At 48.3% G+C, this 20,508-nt stretch overlaps 2 protein-coding genes across 4 annotated transcripts in view; one reads left to right on the top strand and one right to left on the bottom strand.

Annotated features, from left to right (window-relative positions):
* The window catches only part of PPCDC (phosphopantothenoylcysteine decarboxylase), a 357,482-nt gene that overhangs the window by 151,821 nt on the left and 185,153 nt on the right, over window positions 1–20,508 (bottom strand). The window lies entirely within an intron of this gene.
* FAM219B (family with sequence similarity 219 member B) lies at window positions 11,253–19,280 on the top strand. 3 transcript variants are annotated; one of them, XM_008015853.3, is made up of 5 exons: window positions 11,253–11,977; window positions 12,199–12,286; window positions 13,324–13,401; window positions 13,827–13,875; window positions 16,530–19,280. In XM_008015853.3, exons 1-5 carry the CDS (start codon window positions 11,764–11,766, stop codon window positions 16,692–16,694), a joined length of 594 nt encoding a protein of 197 aa, XP_008014044.1. In that variant the 5' UTR covers window positions 11,253–11,763; the 3' UTR covers window positions 16,695–19,280. The 3 variants fall into 3 exon arrangements, with proteins under 3 accessions (XP_008014044.1, XP_008014043.1, XP_008014042.1); XM_008015852.3 differs by having other exon boundaries at window positions 16,527–19,280; XM_008015851.3 differs by having other exon boundaries at window positions 13,827–14,029; window positions 16,527–16,694.

Below are 20,508 nucleotides of genomic sequence, written 5' to 3'. Positions count from 1 at the left end.
TCACATTATTGGGGTTTGTTGATAACTAATTTGATGAGGGGAAATGAGAACTCTGGGAAGGCCATCTTGAGATTTGAGTGGTGGTGCCATTCATACAGGAGTCAGCAAAAGGAGGAGCTTGATGCAGAGTGGAGAAATTGCTACATGTGATTCTGGATCTGTTAAATTTCAGACATCAATGCGCAAGTTACGCCAAGAGCTCTGAAAAGAGACTGAGACTAGAGAAAAGAATTTAAGGTTTGAAACAGCAAAAATTAAGACTTCCAAGGAGACTGTTTAGAGGCAGATGTGAACTAGGTTGAAGGCTGAAATTGTGGGAGCAGGTACATTTAGAGTGAAAGAAGAGAGCAACATTAGTAAGGTATAACTTATATGCAGCCAAATATGCAATTTTTTTTTTTTTTGAGACGGAGTCTCGCTCTGTCGCCCAGGCTGGAGTGCAGTGGCGCGATCTTGGCTCACTACAAGCTCCGCCTCCCAGGTTCACGCCATTTTCCTGCCTCAGCCTCCCGAGTAGCTAGGACTACAGGCGCCAGCCACCACGCCCAGCTAATTTTTTGTATGTTTAGTAGAGATGGGGTTTCACCATCTTAGCCAGGGTGGTCCCGATCTCCTGATGTCGTGATCCGCCCTCCTCGGCCTCCCAGAATGCTGGGATTACAGGCATGAGCCACTACGCCTGGTGTAAATCTTAAAGTATGTAGCTTGAGATTTTACATGTGTATACCTGTGAAATGCTGAATGGAGCCATTTTTGTGAGGATTAAATGACACTAAGTGAAGCTAGTGAGCAAATACCGATGCTCAACAATTTTTTTTTTTTTTTTTTTAAAGACAGAGTGTCACTCTGTTGCCCAGGTTGGAGTGCAGTGGCACGATTTTGGCTCACTACAACGTCCCCCTCCTGGGTTCAAGCGATTCTTGTGCCTCAACCTCCCAAGTAGCTGGGATTACAGGCATGCACCACCATGCACTGCTAATTTTTGTAATTGTAGTAGAGATGGGATTTCACCATGTTGGCCAGGCTGGTGTCGAACTCCTGACCTCAGGTGATCCACCTGCCTCGGCCTCCCAAAGTGTTGGGATTACAGGCATGAGCCATCGCACCTGGCCAGATGCTCAAGAAATTTTAATTTATTGGCCATGTTTTTGTGGGCGGTTGAGGCCAAATTGCAGGAGGCGAAGGAGTGATCTTAGGCAATGAGGGTGATTTGAAAGATGGTGAGGGTTGAGGCATTGGCCTTTTACAAGCAGAAGATTTAGTATGTAGCTGGATAGAACTAGTAGATGGAAAGTGTTCTTGTTGCCTTTGCATTTTTTTAAAATGTGTTTTTGTTTCGTTTTGAGATGGTCTTGCTCTGACACAGGCTGGAGTGCAGTGATGCGATCATGGCTTAATGTAGCCTCGACTTCCTGGGCTCCAACAATCCTTCCATCTTAGCCTCCAGAGTAGCTGGGACCACAGGCGTGCACCACCACACCCGGCTGATTTTTGTGGTTCCGGTCTCATGTTGCCCAGGCTAGTATCAAATTCCTGAGTACAAGCTCTCTGCCTGCCTTGGCTCCCCAGAGTGCTAGGATTACAGGTGTGAGCCACCACAGCCAGCCTCCTTTGTATCTTAGGTAAGGTTGAGATTTCAGTGTTTTGTTTTACCTGATTCACTCATCTATACCCTTAGAAGGAAACAGGTACTCTGGTAGGGTTTGTTGTTTTTTTTTTTTTTTTTTTGAGACGGCGTCTTGCTCTGGCGCCCAGGCCGGAGTGCAGTGGCACGATCTTGGCTCACTGCAACCTCTGCCTCCCAGGTTCAAGCGATTCTCCTGCCTCAGCCTCCCAAGTAGCTGGGATTACGGGCACATGCCACCACGCCTGGCTAATTTATTATAGCTTTGGTAGAGACGGGGTTTCACCATGTTGGCTGGACTGGTCTTGAACTCCTAGCCTCAAGTGATACGACCCACCTCACCCTCCAAAGTGCTGGGATTACAAGCGTAAGCTACTGTGCCTGGCCTGCTCTAGGAATTTTTACTTTTTTTTTATTTTTTTTTTATTGAGATGGAGTCTCGCTCTGTCGCCCAGGCTGGAGCACGGTGGTGCGATATCAGCTCACTACAACCTCCACCTCCTGGGCTCAAGCAGTCCTCCTATCTCAGCCTCTGAGGAGCTGGTACTACAGATGCATGCTACCACGCCCAGCTAATTTTTGTTATTTTTTTGTAAATCATGTTGCCCAGGCTGGTATGGATTTTTTTTGTTTGATTGGTTTTTTTTTGGTTTTGTTTTGTTGTTTTTTTTTTTTTTTTTGAGACAGATTTTCGCTCTGTCGCCCAGGCTAGAGTGCAGTGGTGCGATCTCTGCTCACTGTAAGCTCCACCTCCCGGGTTCACACCATTTTCCTGCCTCAGCCTCCCGAGTAGCTGGGACTACAGGCGCCTGCCACCTGGTGTATTTTTAAATGGTTGAAAAATCAATGAAAAGTATTTTGGCCAGGCGCAGTGGCTCATGCCTGTAATCCCAGCACTTTGGGAGGCCGAGGCGGGTGGATCATGGCGTCAGGAGTTCGAGACCAGCCTGGCGGTATGGTGAAACCCTGTCTCTACTAAAAATACAGAAATTAGCTGGGCATAGTGGCGCGCACCTGTAGTCACAGCTACTCGGGAGGCTGAGGCAGAAGAATCGTTTGAACCCAAGAGGTGGAGGTTGCAGTGAGCCGAGATCGTGCCACTGTACTCCAGGCTGGGCAACAGAGTGAGACTCCGACTCAAAAAAAAAAATTTTTTTCATAATATATAAAAACTGTATGAAATTCAGAATATGAGCCGGGCGCAGTGGCTCACACCTGTAATCCCAGCACTCTGGGAGGCTGAGGTGGGCGGATCACAAGGTCAGGAGATCGAGACCATCCTGATTAACTTGGTGAAACCCTGTCTCTACTAAAAATATAAAAAATTAGCTGGACGTGGTGGCCGGTACCTGTGGTCCCAGCTACTCGGGAGGCTGAGGCAGGAGAATCGTGTGAACCTGGAAGGCGGACGTTGCAGTGAGCCGAGATTGCGCCACTGCACTCCAGCCTGGGCAACAGGGCGAGACTCTGTCTCAAAAAAAAAAAAAAAAAAAAAAAAGGAAATTCAGAATATGGTGTCCGTAAATAAGGTTTTATTGGAACACAGTCACACTCCCTGTTCATTTACATATTATCTGTGCCGCCTTTTTTTTTTGCTTTTTAGTAAATTATGGTAAGATCATACATAAAATTTGCCATCTTGATGAATTTTTAGTTTGTAGTTCAGTAGCATTAGGTACATTCACATTGTGCCTTATGCATGGCTGCTTTTGCATTAAAATGACATAGTGTAGTTGGACCAGTGAGTACTTACTATTTGCCTGATAACAGAAAGTTTGCCCACCCTTAATCTAAAATAATAGAAATAATTTTCACAAGAAGCAAACTTACAAAAATCACAAGGCATGTTACTAGGAGGCAAAAGTGACTAGATAAATTCAATCTACTGGTGATTTTGTTTCATCAGACTTTCTTCACACACATACCTATCAGGCAAATTGAATCAACTCCTTTGCTGTGCTGGAGAAAGTAGGTACATCTTGGCCAGGCACAGTGGCTCACGCCTGTAATCCCAGCACTTTTGGAGGCTGAGGCAAGTGGATCACCTGAGGTCCGAGGTTTGAGACCAGCCAGCCAACACGGTGAAACGCCATCTCTACTAAAAATACAAAAAATTAGCTGGGTGTGGTGGTGAGCACCTGTAATCCCAGCTACTCAGGAGGCTAAGGCAGGAGAATCGCTTGAACCTGGGAGGCAGAGGTTGCAGTGAGCCAAGATCGTGCGACTGCATTCCAGCCTGGCGACAGAGCGAGACTCTGTCTCAAACAAAGAAGTAGATGATAAATATGAGGATCCTTCCACAGCTTGACTTGGATGGACAGGGCTTCTACCCTAACAGGATGGGGTCTCTAGCCTTTTTCTTTCCTACACTTTGTTTTAGTAAATTTCAAAGCAATTAATAGTTTGTCACATTTGTTTATATGTTATATATCTACAGACGTTACTTCACCCCTGAATACTTCAGCAAAAATCTGAGAAAAAGGACTTTTGCCTCCTACATAAACACAATTCCGTTCTATTCTAAGAAGTTTAGCATCAGGCTGGGCACAGTGGGTCACGCCTATAACCCCAGCACTTTGGGAGGCCGAGGCGGGTGGATCACTTGAGGTCGGGAGTTCGAGACCAGGCTGACCAACATGGAGACACCCCGTCTCTACCAAAACTACAAAAATTATCTGGGCATGGTGGCTCATGCCTGTAATCCTAGCTACTCGGGAGGCTGAGGCAGGAGAATCGCTTGAACCCGGAAGGCGGAGGTTGCAGTGAGCCGAGATAGTGCCATTGCACTCCCACCTGGGCAACAAGAGTGAAACTCTATCTCAAAAAAAAAAAAAAAAAAAAAAAAAAAAATTCAGCTTCAAATACATACAGTCCACATTTCTGAAGAGTCTAGGCCACTTGTAGAATGTCCTGTAATTTGCCTGTGTCTGTTTCCTAATTATTCAAATCCAGCTAAACATTTTTGGCAAAAATACTATGTGAAATTCCAATTGTATCCCCTCAGGAGGGACATGATGTCAGTTTGTCCCCATGTCTTTTTATTACGTACACCTACCAGCTGATGGAAGGCAGCATAATGTAGCAGTAAGATGAGCAAATGGGGTTTGGATTCAGACTTGTGTTCAAATCCTAGTCTACTGTATAACAGCCATATGACTGTATAAGTTGCCCACCTTTCCTGTCCTTTGGTTTCCTTATCTAAAAATGGGAGCCACCTCACAGGGATATAACAAGAATGAAAAATGAGCAGATTATATCCTATTTGTTATAATCATTTTTTTGGTCGTGCTTGGGAAAATGGCTTAAGCCTAGTCATTTTCTCCTAAGCTTTGTTAACTATCACTTCAGTTTTTCCTGGCTGTTTGTTTAATTGGATGCCAAAGAGCTTGTCCTTAGCAGCACAGTCTATTAGTCTATAGTCACATTTTGCGGTAGTATTGTTTAGTTTGCCATTTTCCTGCATTGGAGAAGTTTAATTGAACGCCAAGTGAGATGACTGTGCTGGGCTTGGCCTTTGTCTTAAACGGGTTTAGTGTTTAGTGTTTAGTGTTTAGTAGGTGTTTAGTGTATTGCTGTAAAGGGATACCTGAGGCTAGGTAATTATTATAAAGTGGCCAGGCACAGTAGCTCATGCCTGTAATCCCAGTGCCTTGGGAGGCCAAGGCAGGAGGATTACTTGAGGCCAGGAGTTCAAGACCAGGCTGGGCCACATAGTGAGATCTCCATCTCTACAAAAAAAATTTAAAAACCAGGTACAGTGGTATGTACCTATAGTCCCAGCTACTCAGAAAGGTGAGATGGGATGATTGCTTGGGCCCAGGAGTTCAAGGATTCAGTAAGCTATGATCACAGCACTGTACTCCAGCTTGGGCAACAGGGCAAGACCCCATCTCTTAACAAAAAAAGTTTATTAGGCCGGGCGCGGTGGCTCACGCCTGTAATCCCAACACTTTGGGAGGCCGAGGTGGGCGGATCACCTGAGGTCAGGAGTTCGAGACCAGCCTGACCAACATGGAGAAACCCCATTTCTACTAAAAATACAAAATTAGCTGGGCATGGTGGTGCATGCCTGTAATCCCAGCTACTCGGGAGGCTGAGCCAGGAGAATCGCCTGAACCGAGGAAGTGGAGGTTGGGGTGAGCCGAGATCCTGCCATTGTGCTCCAGCCTGGGCAACAGGAGTGAAACTTGATCTTTAAAAGAAAAAAAAAAGTTTATTAACTCACAGTTCTTTTGTTTATACAAGAAGCATGGAACTGGCAGGAACTGGCATCTACTTAGCTTCTGGTGAGGGCCTCAGGCTGCTTCCACTCATGGCTGAAGGCAGAGGGGAGCAGACTTGAGCAGAAATCACTTGGTGAGAGAGGAAGCAAGAGGAAGGGGAGATACTAGTCTCTTTAATATCCAGCTCTTTTGAGATGATGGGGCCACCTTTTCCTGGCCAGTTTATCCTGACCTATTCTGAATCCACCAAGGCCCTGAATCTCAGCTACATCTCCTCCTCTGCCTCCTCCTCTACCCCACAGACAAAGTGTTCATTCCTTTCTGAAGAACAGGCTGAGACCTTTCTGAGACCTGCTTTTTCTGGAGCCTCTGATGTTCTCTGTATGGGTCTCCACATGCCTCCTTCCTGGCTCTTTTCCCTATTGAGGAATCAGCTTCAATGTCACCTCCAAGTGTGATCTTCACTGATGACACAGCTCAGCACAGATCTGCCTGCTTCTCATCTATCTCAAGTAATTAACCAACCTACACCACGTGGCTGAATTCCCTCTGCGTGTGTGTGTGTGTGTGTGTGTGTGTGTGTGTGTGTGTGTGGTCGTACCATCTTAAGTGACATCAATACCTAGTTACATATCTATACAGATAATATATATTTACACATAAATATATATCTAAGACTATCCCTATAACTAGTAAATTGTGCTGTGTTTTTGTTTTTTGTCTCCTCAGCTAAATCCACACTTCAAGAAAGGAGAGAGAGATTTTGTTTGTTTGTTTGTTTGTTTTGAGACAGTCTCGCTCTGTTGCCCAGGCTGGAGTGCAGTGGCACAATCCCGGCTCCCTGCAACCTCTGCCTCCCAGGTTCAAGCAATTCTCCTGCCTCAGCCTCCTGAGTAGCTAGAATTACAGGCGCACGCCACCATGCCCAGCTAATTTTGTATTTTTAGTAGAGACGAGGTTTCACCATGTTGGTCAGGCTGGTCTCGAACTCCTGACCTCGTGATCTCTGCCTGCCTCAGCCTCCCAAAGTGCTGGGATTACAGGCGTGAGCCACTGAGTCCGGCCACAGAGATAGTTTTTATGGCCCACTATACATATATAATCGATATTCTTTAAAAAACCCCAGTTCTCTCAGGAACTTATAGAACTATAAGAACTTACTATCTTCAGAGAGGAAATTAATGTATTTGTGAGGGATCCACCCCCATGACCCAGATACCTCCTATTAGGCCCCCCCTCCAACACCGGGGATCAAATGTAAACATCACGTTTGGTAGAGACAAACCACAGCAGCCCTCCACAGGTGTGGCCATACCTTTGCATATAACTGTGAGGACAATGGCGGGGCTGGTTCCCTAAAGACCTGCAGATTCATCGGTCCTATCTAGTTATCTGTACTCTACCAATAATGAGAGAAGTTCCTTGGGCTAGAGGCCACAACCTGGTGAGACAGTGGCTTCTGAGATGGGAAGAGAGCTTGAAAGGGAAGCCGGACGCGGTGGCTCACGCCTATAACCCCAACACTTTGGGAGGCCAAGGCGGGTGGATTGTGAGGTTAGGAGTTCAAGACCAGCGTGGCCAACATGGTGAAACCCCTTCTCTACTAACAAAAAAAAATACGAAAATTACCTGGACATGGTGGTGGGCGCCTGTAATCCCAGCTACTTGGGAGGCTGAGGCAGAGAACTGCTTGAACCCAGGAGGTGGAGGTTGCAGTGAGCCGAGATCACACCATGCCCTCCAGCCTGGGCAGCAGAGCGAGACCCCATCTCAAAAAAAAAGAGAGAGCTTGAAAGGGAAGTGGCAGGATAAAAAGAAAATCTCTGGCTGGGCGCGGTGGCTCAAGCCTGTAATCCCAGCACTTTGGGAGGCTGAGGCAGGCGGATCACGAGGTCAGGAGATCGAGACCAGCCTGGCTAACACGGTGAAACCCCATCTCTACTAAAAATACAAAAACTTAGCCAGGCATGGTGGTGGTCACCTGTAGTCCCAGCTACTTGGGAGGCTGAGGCAGGAGAATAGCATGAACCCGGGAGGCAGAGCTTGCAGTGAGCTGAGATGGCGCTACTGCACTCCAGCCTGGGCAACAGAGCAAGACTCCGTCTCAAAAAAAAAAAAAAAAAATCTAGGCCGGGCGCGGTGGCTCAAGCCTGTAATCCCAGCACTTTGGGAGGCCGAGACGGGCGGATCACGAGGTCAGGAGATCGAGACCATCCTGGCTAACACGGTGAAACCCCGTCTCTACTAAAAAACACAAAAAACTAGCCGGGCGTGGTGGCGGCGCCTGTAGTCCCAGCTACTCGGGAGGCTGAGGCAGGAGAATGGCGTAAACCCGGGAGGCGGAGCTTGCAGTGAGCTGAGATCCGGTCACTGCACTCCAGCCTGGGCGACAGAGCCAGACTCCGTCTCAAAAAAAAAAAAAAAAAAAAAAAAATCTGTCCTCCATCTCTTTTAATGTTTAACCTCAGATACTTGCCTGTATGAAGGAATTCAGCTCCAGTCAACAGCAGAACGAGAATTCTCAACTGATGATGGATCCATATCTGTTCCAGGACCAAGAAAGTTTAGAGAATAACTTAGATTTAGAGCCAGGGATAAAGAATAACTGCCCAATGAGGGTTCCAAAAGCCAAGGTAGTAGTCTTTGCTCCTAACAGCCGATAAACTCTCCCCAAGGATTCACTACCCCCCAATACAAAGAAACAAGACTGGGAACTGGGAGATACCTTATTTGTCATCATCAGGTTTACAGGACCCAGCATAGCACCTGTGACACAGTAGGAGATGAATAAAGCTATGCTGAGTTGAGGAGCCCTAGGCCCAGCAGGGCAGCCAGCACAAGCACTAGGTTAAGGTCTGAGTAGCAGGGGCAAGGAAGCGGGGTTTTGTGCCCTTTCTGCTGTGGCAATTCTTGCTCTGGAACCTCATCCCCTTACAACCTAGAGTTGGTTGGGGGCATTTTTGGTGGTGAGGTGGGTATTTATTTTTCTTATATTCCTAGTGAACATAATTTCTTTTGTTAAATTGTAAGTTATTTATTTTTTGAGACAGGATCTCACTGTCATCTAGGCTGGAGTGCAGTGGTGCCATCACAGCTCACTGCAGCTCCACCTCCTGTCAGATCAACCTCAACCGCCTGGGCTCAGGTGATCCTCCCACCTCAGACTCCCAAGTAGCTGAGACCACAGGCACACACCACCATGCCCAGCTAATTTTTCTTTTTTGTGTGTGGAGACAGGGCTTTGCCATGTTGCCCAGGCTGCTCTTGAACTCCTGGCCTCAAGCAATCCACTTGTCTTGGCCTCTCAAAGTGCTGGGATGACAGGCGTGAGCCCTAGTGGACATAATTTCTTAAGTGGAAAAGAGAACTGCCCACATCCAGGCCAGGATCATTGAGCACAACTATCACAAGATCACAGTTTCTTCATTAATAATGACTTTAAATTATATAATCTCTAAGATCTCTTCCAGCCCCGAAGTTCTATGATACTAGTTAACCAAAAGAGCAGAAATAGGATATTAATTCCACAAATATTTATTACTATAACCTTATGCTAAAAAGTGAATAAGGCAGTCTGCCCTTGGGGAGTGTAAAGTCAAATGAGAGAATGAACACTAAATCCTTGTAATGCTGTATAAGGGTTGTGTAAATATTAGCATATATTTCTTGAACACTTACTATATGCCAGGTGTCATTCTAAACACTTTACAACTGAACTTCACAATTCCACTTCCATTAGATGGGTTCTGTTATCTCCACTTAGCTAAAGAAACTGAGACATAAAGAGGTTTAATAATTTGCCAGTAGGTGACAGCAAATAATTTGGCTTCAGGGTCTATGTTGAGTCACTCAGCAGTTAAGAGCATTATTGATGGAAGATTGGGAAGAGCGTGCATGAAGGCTCTCACAGTTTTGTTACAAGTTCCTAGTGATTTTGTGACATTAAGTGGGTTTAGGTCAGGGTTCCCAAGCCCCAGGCCATGGATGGATACTGGTCCATGAGTGAGCAAAGCTTAATCTGTGTTTACAGCGGCTCCCCATTGCTCTCACATTACCACCTGAGCTCCGTCACCTGTCAGATCAGCCGTGGCATTAGAGTCTCATAGCAGCATGAACCCTATTGTGAACCGCACACGCAAGGGATCTAGATTGTGGGCTCCTTATGAGAATCTAATGCCTGATGATCTGTCGTCATTTCCCATCACCCCCAGATGGGACCGTCTAGTTGCAGGAAAACAAGCTTGGGGCTCCCACTGATTCTAAGTTGAGTTGTACAATTATTTCGTTATATATTGTAATGTAATAATAAAGTGCACAATAAATGTGCTTGAATCATCCCCAAACCAGCTTTTTTCTACCCCATTTCCACCCCATGGAAAAACTATCTTCCACAAAACCAACCCCTAGTGCCAAAAAGGTTGGAGACTGCTGGTTTAAATCACATTTGGCTCTTGGTGAAGTCCCCATCAGCATAACCAGACGAAAACCACTTCTTTGTTGGTTTTTTGGGGGGGGGGGGAGTTGTTTGTTTGTTTTTGAGACAGCGTCTCTCTCTGTTGCTTAGGCTGGAGTGCAGTGGCCTGATCTCGGCTCACTTTTCACCAGGTTGCCCAAGCTGGTCTTGAACTCCCTACCTCCGATAATCCGCCTGCCTCAGCCTCCCAAAGTGCTAGGATTACAGATGTGAGCCACTGTGCCCCACCAGAAAACTACTTCTTTGGAGTCCACAGGGAGCTGGGTACAAATTCCAGGTTTATCACTTAACTGGTAAACTTCACCAAGTCTAAGCTTCATTTGTTTAACAAGAATAACTATTGGCTTCATTGGGAGGTTATAATGATTAAATACTAAGTTGAGCTATATGAACCTGCTGTTTCTGGAGGCAAAAACAGTCTAACATCATGGGGAGTGGGGAGAATCTACCAAAATGGTAAGGATTCCTGTGTGCTTCTGATTTTTGAAAACTTCAGCCCTAAATTCTTCCTTTTTACCTCTCTTGCCCAAGGCATAGTGCCACTCAACGGTCTGCGTGTCCCTGTGAACTCGGAGGTTGCACACTGTTGACCTGCCCTACTGAGGCCAGTAAATTAGTCAAGGGACAGCCTCATGAGATTTGGGAGTTCCACAAGGATCTGGAGTTTCTTTCGAGCCAGTCACAAGCACATCCCTTGGGGGCTAGAGAATTCAAGAGCCCTGACACATAGCCTACCACACACAGACTCAGAGTGCACTTTCACCCGCCTTTTCAACGCCTATTTGCCTCACTGTACAATGAATAGTGACACTGGCTCTATTTTTAAATGTGGAAACTGAGGCCTAGAGAGGGTCAGGTCTTGTCCAAGGTCACAGGCACCTCTTGGTGGTGTTAAGAAGGTGGGGTTTGGGGTCAGATGGATCAGCGCAATTACTGCCTCTAGGTGTGTCACCTTCACAAGGTTCTTTAACCTCTGGGGCCTCTTTCTTTTGCTAGAAAAGGTCGCTGATAATGCTTGTCCTCATGTCTCTTCAACCCAAGTCTGCTCTCTGGCAGCTCCATATGTGGGGAGACCCCCAAGGAGACGCTGCAAGAAATACAGAGTGCGGCGCGCCAGGACTCAAACTGTGGGCGCCCGACCGACGCACACGCGCAGCCCCACAACAATATCAGTATTTAATTTCCACTAGAGGCAGAACTGAGCCTAACCATCACCAGGCTCAAGCCGCCTACCCCAAGAGCCAGAACGGAACTGCCCGGCCTCCCGGAAAGAAGGGCGGAATATTTGGGCCAAGTACCCAGACTACCGAACCGGAGAGCTCCGGAAGAGGACGACCTGCGCCTGCGCACCGCTCTTGCTAAAAGAGAGCCCGCCTCTCCCTCGGCCGTCCGCTTGTTTGCCACGGGCGGGGCTGCATCATCCGGCAGGGCGGAGCCCGGCCATGGCGACCGTGGAGCTCAGCGGGCGCGCGGTGCGGTTGTCTACCCCGGGACCCCGGCCTAGCGGGGCTCGGGACCGCGCGCCGGGAGCTGCGGGGCCACCCTCCGGGCAGATTGGTAATAGAGCCCTCCGTCTGGGGGAGCGCACCCCCGCGGCCGTGGAGAAGCGGGGGCCATACATGGTGACGCGCGCACCCTCCATTCAAGCCAAGCTGCGTGAGTGTGGCCCGATGGTCGGGGGAGGTCTGTCCCTGGGCGGGCGGCCGCGTCCCCAGGGCGGGCTCCGGAGCTTTGCTGGGCCTCGGCCCCAGAGGGAAGTGGTTAGCTGCAGCCTGCTCCCGCCCCTTAAAATCCGTTCGGAAAGAGCGGCCTCCCAGCCTTCGGGAGACGCTGCGGAGTGGGGAAGACCCGGCTGACCCGGGCCCTTTAACTTCCAGAGAAGCACCGGGACCTGGCCAAGGCCGTTCTGCGGAGAAAAGGCATGCTGGGGGCCTCGCCGAACCGCCCAGACTCTTCAGGGAAAAGGTCTCAGCAGGCGCCACACCTCCTCTGTGCCAGCAGTTTTAGAGAAGGCTTTAATCCCCAGGACGGGAGACAGGGTGCTCTGGTTTAAGGCCGAGCTAGCGATTCCCCTGGTGCAACCTGTCAGGTTCACTATCTTTAAAATGGGAAGAGGAACAATCTCTTTTCCTTTAAGGATGTGACAGGATCAGAGAAAGAGCTTCGGAATAAGGGAGTTCTGTGAGTGCACGGGCTCATTCACTATCCTTCTCCTCTGTTAGGGAGGAGAATGGTGGCTGGAGTCCCCAGGAATGAGGACGAAGAGCAGTGTGGGAACGGCTAGACCTGTTTTTTTTGTTTGTTTGTTTTCAACAGAATAGTAAACTCTCAGAGCTGAATAGAACCTTATTCAATGCCTCCTTTTACAGATGAGGGTTGAAACTCGGAGAAGTGAAGGTTAACCCTAACCCTTTACCCAAAGGCTTGCAGTTTTTGTGTCCTCTGATTAAATAAGTGGGGAGAGGGTGCTTTTCCTAGTTCAGGCAAGGGGAGGTGTGCTTTTTTCCAAGATCTATAGGAGGAGTAGAATACAGGCCGGGCGTGGTGGCTCACGACTGTAATTCCAGCACTTTGGGAAGCTGAGGCAAGTGGATCACTTGAGGTCAGGAGTTCGAGACCAGCCTGGCCAACATGGTGAAACCCTGTCTCTATTAAAAATACAAAATTAGCTGGGCACGCCTGTAGTCCCAGCTACTCGGGAGGCTGAGACAGGAAAATCATTTGAACACAGTAGGTGGAGATTACAGTGAGCCGAGATGGCGCCATTGCACTCCAGCCTGGGTGACAGGGCCAGACTCTGTCTCCAAAAAAAAAAAAAAAAAAAAAAAAAAAGAATGAGGACGTACACATTCTGAGGCACTGTAGCCAGGTACATGGAGCGGGAGAAGGCAAGTCAGTAGTGCAGTCAATTCTTTCTCCTTCAGGGCAAGGACTCTGGCTATCCCTGTGAAATGCCTATGCTTTCATCTATGCTTGGTCTCTTCTCCCCCATCTCCCCTCAGGTCAGTGAAGTTTAACAAGGGCTATACTGCTCTTAGCCAGAGTCCAGATGAAAACTTGGTGTCCCTCGACTCTGACAGGTGAGTGCTCCCCTTGGAAATACCCCCTTGGGAAGCAGCTTGGCTGGAACTGAAGATCACTTGATGCCTTTGCTTATTCCCTGTCTCCTCCAAGGCCCTTCATGTATATTCCAGGGCTGTTCACTTCTGAACAATATCCCTTCCCAGGATGGCTTGGTTAGAAGACTCATAGGTAATCATGCTGCTCTAGAATTCAGAGCACCAATGTCCAGTGGATCATCCTGCCCTGTTATGTCTGCGTTGTTAGTGAGAGTGACCCTGTTCCTGCCAGAACCATTGAGGGAACCCTATTCGGGCTTGAGTTCTGTTGTATAAGGACTTTGCTTCACAAGTTTTCCAGATGCCCTTGCATGCTCTCCACCTTATGATTTATAGTCATGCGCCACAGGTACCTCCCTGAACTGACTGTTTTCCTCTTCTCCTAGTGATGGGGAGCTGGAATCCAGATACTCCTCCGGGTATTCCTCTGCAGAGGCAAGTCCAGAGCACCTTTCTGCGCAGGGCCAGGCTGCAGGCAGCATTACCACCACTGTCAAATGCTTGTTTGGTGCCCGCTGTCAGCACAGCACTGTGCCAGACTTCTGGTCTGTTCTACAGTCTTCCACTCTGCCCTCTTCTCCCAGTGGAGGTATAGGTGACCAAGGAGGGCTGTTGAGAATCGAGGAGACCATATAGACTCAGGGCTAGAAATGATCTCAGAAGTCATGTAAGCTGGTTATGGTGGTACATGCCTGTAGTCTCAGCTACCAGGGAGGCTGAGGCAGGAGGATTGCTTGAGTCTAGGAGTTCCAAGACCAGCCTGGACAATATAGCAAGACCTTGTCTCTAAAATAAGACTCTAAATAAAGTATTCTAGGCTATAGCTTAGAAAAGGAATCCTTTTGATAGATCCCAGCTAAGTGTTTACTAGTCTGTGCTTACTTGAATGCTTTTTGTAATTGGGTACTCACCACCTCCAAGGAGCCTTGCTACCCACCCTTCCCTCAACACACACACACACACAATTTTTTGTTTGAGTGGCTCTTAGATAAATCTTCCTTAATCTGAATGGGTCCACTGGTCCTTGACCTGCTTTCTAATGTCACACAGCAACTCTAGTCTCTCTGAGATCAGCATTTCTGTCTCTCCCCTGCCCATCTTCCACCAAGCTTGCTTTCTTCCAGACCAAACAACTTCTGTTTCTTCATTTGTTCCATCTATGAAAACTCAGGCTAGGCTGGGCGCGGTGGCTCATGCCTGTAATCCCAGCACTTTGGGAAGCCGAGGCGGCAGGCGGATCACGAGGTCAGGAGATCAAGACCGCGATGAAACCCCGTCTCTACTAAAAATACAAAAAATTAGCCGGGCGTGGTGGTGGGCGCCTGTATTCCCAGCTACTCGGCAGGCTGAGGCAGGAGAATGGTGTGAACCCAGGAGGTGGAGCTTGCAGTGAGCCACTGCACTCCAGCCTGGGCAATACAGTGAGACTCTGTCTCAAAAAAAAAAAAAAAAACTCAGGCTAAAACACTCCTGGGATAGCCATGTGGACGTTCTTCCAGAGCGACCGTCCCAGATAGAAACACAGGGATATAAAATCCTGGCATTTGCAGCTCATTCCCTTTGACAGGTGAAGTGCTGGGGACCTGACTCTACACCACTGGCTTTTCTTACTCTCCTGGAAGTCTTGGCTAATCTCTGAGTTTCTGCCACAGAATAGAGCAGTTTGCAAATTATGTTGTCCTTAAATGTCTGAGTGTCAAAGATTGTGTCTAAGAGGAAGTCTTACACTTTCCCCAGCCTGATGGCTTTTTCTTTTTCTTTTTTTTTTTTGAGACGGAGTCTTGCTCTGTTGCCCAAGCTGGAGTGCAGTGGTGCGATCTGAGCTCACTGCAAGCTCCACCTCCCGGGTTCACACCATTCTCTTGCCTCAGCCTCCCAAGTAGCTGGGACTACAGGTGCCCACCACCACGCCCGGCTAATTTTTTTTTGTATTTTTAATAGAGACGGGGTTTCACCGCGTTAGCCAGGATAGTCTCGATCTCCTGACCTAGTGGTCCACCCGCCTTGGCCTCCCAAAGTGCTGGGATTACAGGCATGAGCCACTGTGCCCAGCCTTTTTTTTTTTTTTTGAGATGGAGTCTCACTCTGTTGCCCAGGCTGGAGTGCAGTGGTGTGATCTCAGCTCACCACAAGCTCCGCCTCCCAGGTTAACACCATTCTCCTGCCTCAGCCTCCCGAGTAGCTGAGACTACAGGCGCCCGCCACCACACCCAGCTAATTTTTTCTGTTTTTTTTTTTTTTTTTTTTTTTTTTTTGAGATGGAGTCTCGCTCTGTTGCCCAGGCTGGAGTGCAGTGGCCGGATCTCAGCTCACTGCAAGCTCCGCCTCCCGGGTTCACGCCATTCTCCTGCCTCAGCCTCCTGAGTAGCTGGGACTACAGACACTTGCTACCTCGCCCGGCTATTTTTTTGTATTTTTTACTAGAGACGGGGAGACGCGGTTTCACCGTGTTAGGGTGGTCTCGATCTCCTGACCTTGCGATCCACCCTCCTCGGCCTCCCAAAGTGCTGGGATTATAGGCATGAGCCACTGTACACCCGGCCTTATTTTTCTTATGCTCAGTGAACTGATGAAACCAACCAACAGATTCCACTTTTGTAGGGACCCAGCTCTGCTGGCATCAAAGGATAAGTCTAAGTCTAACTGGCAGTGTGTAGAAAAAGCTGCTCTCCACCCCCTTCTGCTGAAACCTATGTTCTGCTACGGTAGCCCATTGTTCTGTTATCATTATCCCATGTTTTTCAGCCTTGATAGGGACTAGTCTGGGTTCCCAGTGGGAACAGTCAGAGCATTGATTTCAAACATAATTGGGAACTTGATATTTTTATGAATGCCTCAGGATTTAGTGAGAACAGATCCCCTGGGGGTCAGTGACAGTGAAGCTTGGATAGTACTAAGGCTTACTGCTGACTGAGGCACAAGTAGGAGAAGGTGGCACTTCCTCCTGTAGTCCTGGGATGTGTGGGGTTGGCCTGGGATGGGACATGGACAGGAAGCCCTGGTAAGGGAATGTGGGCCTATCTTTTGAGTAGCAGTTATTTTTGCTTTGCATCTTGGCCTATAGTTCCCTCCTCTCCTTCTCTTAGCAGGTGAACCAGGATGTGAGCCGGCAGCTGCTTCAGGATGGGTATCACCTGGATGAGATTCCAGATGACGAGGACTTGGACCTCATCCCCCCTAAGCCCATGGCCTCTTCAGCATGCTCCTGCTGCTGGTGCTGTCTTGGGGACTCTTCCTCCTGTACCCTCCAGTAGACATTACCCTCCAAGATGGGCCCTGCTCACCACGAGGCCTACAGAGCTCTGCTGGCCACTCAGCTCACAGAGTGCAGTGAGCACTGGAGTCGCTGACCCCTAGAAAGTGACCTACAGGTAGCCCTTACCTGTTGCTTCTCAGACCAGAGGCCCCCATCTGGGCTGTGGACTGATAGGTGGAATTCTGCAGTTTTCCTCTGCTGTTGGAGCAGAGTTTGGAGAAGTCACTTTAATAAGGGCAGGACAGAGGAATCCTGGTTCTTAAATGGTGGGTGACAAAGGTGGCTAAGGAACACACTTGCAGATAGCTTGACTGGTATTTGTCATAGTGCTTCAGGGAGGCAAAAAGGGAGCTCTTGTGCCCAGGCTGTGCTAGATAGTGTTGTATGGAGGCAGAAAATAGCACTTTATGGTTTATTATAGCTGGCAATCCAAAAAAGAATTTAACTGTTTGAGACCAGTTCGAGAAATTCCATTTGCTCGATTTCTAGCTCTAAGATGGCTTGCAGGCTTGTCCTTCAAGAGAGCATAAAGTTAGTCCTTTTGTCCCTCTTCAGGTTGCACCTGTCCAACTATGATGGATCATAGGTTGCTTAATGACACAGCAGGATCCTGGCTTCCAGAATCCTCGGACCTGGGGTATCCCCAACTGGTCCAACTGTCTGGGTGAGTTTAGTGATTCTGGTTCGCCCTTCCCTAGTTAGGAGAAAAACTGTTCCGACATGTTCATATTTATTTATTTGTATTTCCTTGGTCTTGGTGAGCTTCTTCGCCCAGTCTTTGAGCTAAAGATTGGGTCAAGGGTACTGGGGCTGGCCCCAGAAGCCTGCAGTTTTTATTATTACCAGCAGAGGGAGCTACAGGGAGCAGTCTGGTGCCTTCCAATTTGTTTAGCTTTTAAACTTTTGAGAAGTAGCAATGGGTGAGGGTGGGTATACAGCTGTGTGGGCTTTGTCCTAGACTGAGGCTTACAGACAGGAAGGGTAGGAGAGACCTAAGCCAGCTCCTAGACCCTTGCCTGAGGAAATCAGTCCACCAGTGTAGAGGGCCTCCCTTCACTGTGGTATGGACCATTCTATTGCCAGATTCTTCTGGTCACAGCATGGGCCTCACTAGATACTCAGGATTGGGCTTTAAGCAGACCTCTGGGTGTAACACAGCCTCTTTCAGCCCCCAGCCCAAACAGCAGGAACAGGCATAATTTCTCTGTACGAAGCCTCTTTCTAGAATTTTTCCAACAGGTTTTTTGTTTTTTGTTTTTGTTTTTTTTGGCTTCACTCAGAACCATGGTGAGCATTCTGTTTTGTTGGAGACAGGGTCTCTGTCACCCAGGCTGGAGTGCAGTGGTGCATTCATAGCTCACTGCAGCCTCAACCTCCCAGGCCCAAGCAATCCTCCCACAAGGTGAGCTTTGAATGGGCATAGACAGGGTTCCCAGCCCAATAGTTGGGATTGGGGTATAGGTTCTACATGGGAAAGTATCCAGTCTCTTTCCCTAGTGGTCCTGTGACCACTAGAGGCATATGAGGGACAACACACTCTTTTTGCTCTACCACAAGGGGTGACTGGAAGATGAGAAAGTCTAATAAAAAGATACAGCCTTATTTGTTATTTGTCTGACAACTGTCTTCACAATGGTAATCCTGTGAGTGCTTGATGGACATCTATCTTTGTGTTTTTCTCAAACCATGGAAGGTTGAGAGGAATATACAGTATCTAGGGGCTGACTTACTCTACCAGCTAGCAGCATCACAGCAGGAAGATAGGACAGAGACAAGAGTCATGCCAGCTTGGGGTCTTGGGAAGAGAGGAGGCAGATGGTTACTCTGTTCTGGAATGGGACTCTGCAGCTCTACGCAGGTGGCCAACATTCTGAGCACTTTGTGCAAATGCCTGTAGAGAGCAAAAACATCACCATCCAGAACCCCTTCCCCATCTGCAGAGACCATGTCCAGGCCTTTCTTGTGTCTGCAGAGGTGAAGTGCACATGTGGAAAGGGATCAAATGTAGCACAGTGTAAAGAAAGACATCGGTGCAGGTAGAGGGACCCCAGTGCATGCTGGGAGGTGGCTGTGGAAGGGAAGTATAGACCCACATCTCTGTCAGGGAGGTGGTCAGGGCAGAGTGGCCTGGGTGTTTAGCAGCTGCTAGGGGTGAGGATGGTAGGACCCCAAAACCAAGGCCCTCTTCATTGTTGTTGTAATAATCAACTCTGGCATATTCAGCAGCAGCTGTCCCTGAAGAAGAGGTTTCTGAGCTGGCTGACCCCATGTAGGAGGGTGTTACCTTGTAGAAGAAGCTGGAGGGACCTGGTGGGAGAGTACAGTGAGGCAGGGTAGAAATGGTCAGTTGTTTAGGGCCAGTGGCCACATACCAAAATACCACCAATGTGCCCAGGGCCAAACTGCCTTAATTCTGAGTGCTGGGTGTTCTGCAGGTGACAGTTTCCTGGGGAGAAGGGTGTATCCAGGCTTACCTCCCAGCACGAGTGGTACCATATGGTGTTTATGTACTACTCTGCAGAACTCTTGGCTTGTACTTCTACAGCTCTGTACCTTTGTAAGAATAAATGCAATCACACTAGTTGAGCTGTGTCTGTCTTGCAGTAGGATTTTAAAGAAAGGCCTTGGCCGAGCACGATGGCTCATGCCTGTAATCCCAGCACTTTCGGAGGCTGAGGCAGGCAAATCATGAGGTCAGGAATTTGAGACCAGCCTAACCTGACCTGCAATCGTAGATCCTGTCACCCCGTCTCTACTAAAACCCAATCTCTACTAAAAATACAAAATATTAGCTGGGCGTGGTAGCAGGTGCCTGTAGTCCCAGCTACTCGGGAGGCTGAGGCAGGAGAATCACTTGAACCCAGTAGGCAGAGGTTGCAGTGAGCTGAGATCATGCCACTGCACTCCAGCCCGGGAGACAGTGCGAGACTCCGTCTCAAAAAATAAAAATAATAATAAAAAAAGAATATCCTGGATATCGTGAAATGAAGAAATAGCTTAATTAGCTGACTGCAGCAATTCTTTCTGGAAACTCCCTCCCCTTTCTGCTGTTCCCAGTGGGTACAACTTTCAGGCCTCTTTCATTGGACAGCATGAGTGAAATAGGCCCTTGCAAGTCACTTCTATAGAATGGGTTCCCTTTAGCAGAACCTTTCTTTCCAGCTCATATTTATTGTTCTTTAGCTGAAGAAAATTTGGAGGCAAAAAAACCCAGTTTTTTTTTTTTTTTTTTTTTTAAGACAGAGTCTCACTCTGTTGCCCAGACTGGAGTGCAGTGGTGTGATCTTGGCTCACTGCAAGCTCTGCCTCCTGGGTTCACACCATTCTCCTGTCTCAGCCTCCCGGGTAGCTAGGACTACAGGCAGCCGCCACTACGCCTGGCTAATTTTTTTGTATTTTTAGTAGAGACAGGGTTTCACCATTTTAGCCAGGATGGTCTCGATCTCCTGACCTCGTGATCCGCCCGCCTCAGCCTCCCAAAGTGCTGGGATTACAGGCCTGAGCCACCGTGCCCGGCCAAAACCCAGGAGATTTTTGAAGGTGGTTTCCTGGGACTCTATTGTATAGGGAGTCTAGTGTGGGCAGAAGCCCAGAAAGATTCTTTTGTATGAATTTAAACCTTTATCCCACAGGAAGGAGCCAGTGGACTAAGTGATTAGCCTGTTGTGACAGGATCTACGATTGCAGGTCAGAAACCTCAGCAGCAGCAGACAGCTGACAGCTTCTTGCAGGCGTGTCCCACCCCTGGAGCAGGGCATTGGGAGAGATTCCCTCCTTCGCACTTCCTGCCAGTTTAGGAAAGCTAACTGGGC

The sequence above is a fragment of the Chlorocebus sabaeus genome, chromosome 26 (genome assembly GCF_047675955.1).
Source record: "Chlorocebus sabaeus isolate Y175 chromosome 26, mChlSab1.0.hap1, whole genome shotgun sequence".
In the NCBI taxonomy this organism is placed as follows: domain Eukaryota; kingdom Metazoa; phylum Chordata; class Mammalia; order Primates; family Cercopithecidae; genus Chlorocebus; species Chlorocebus sabaeus.
This window is presented reverse-complemented; position numbering and strand designations above follow the sequence as displayed.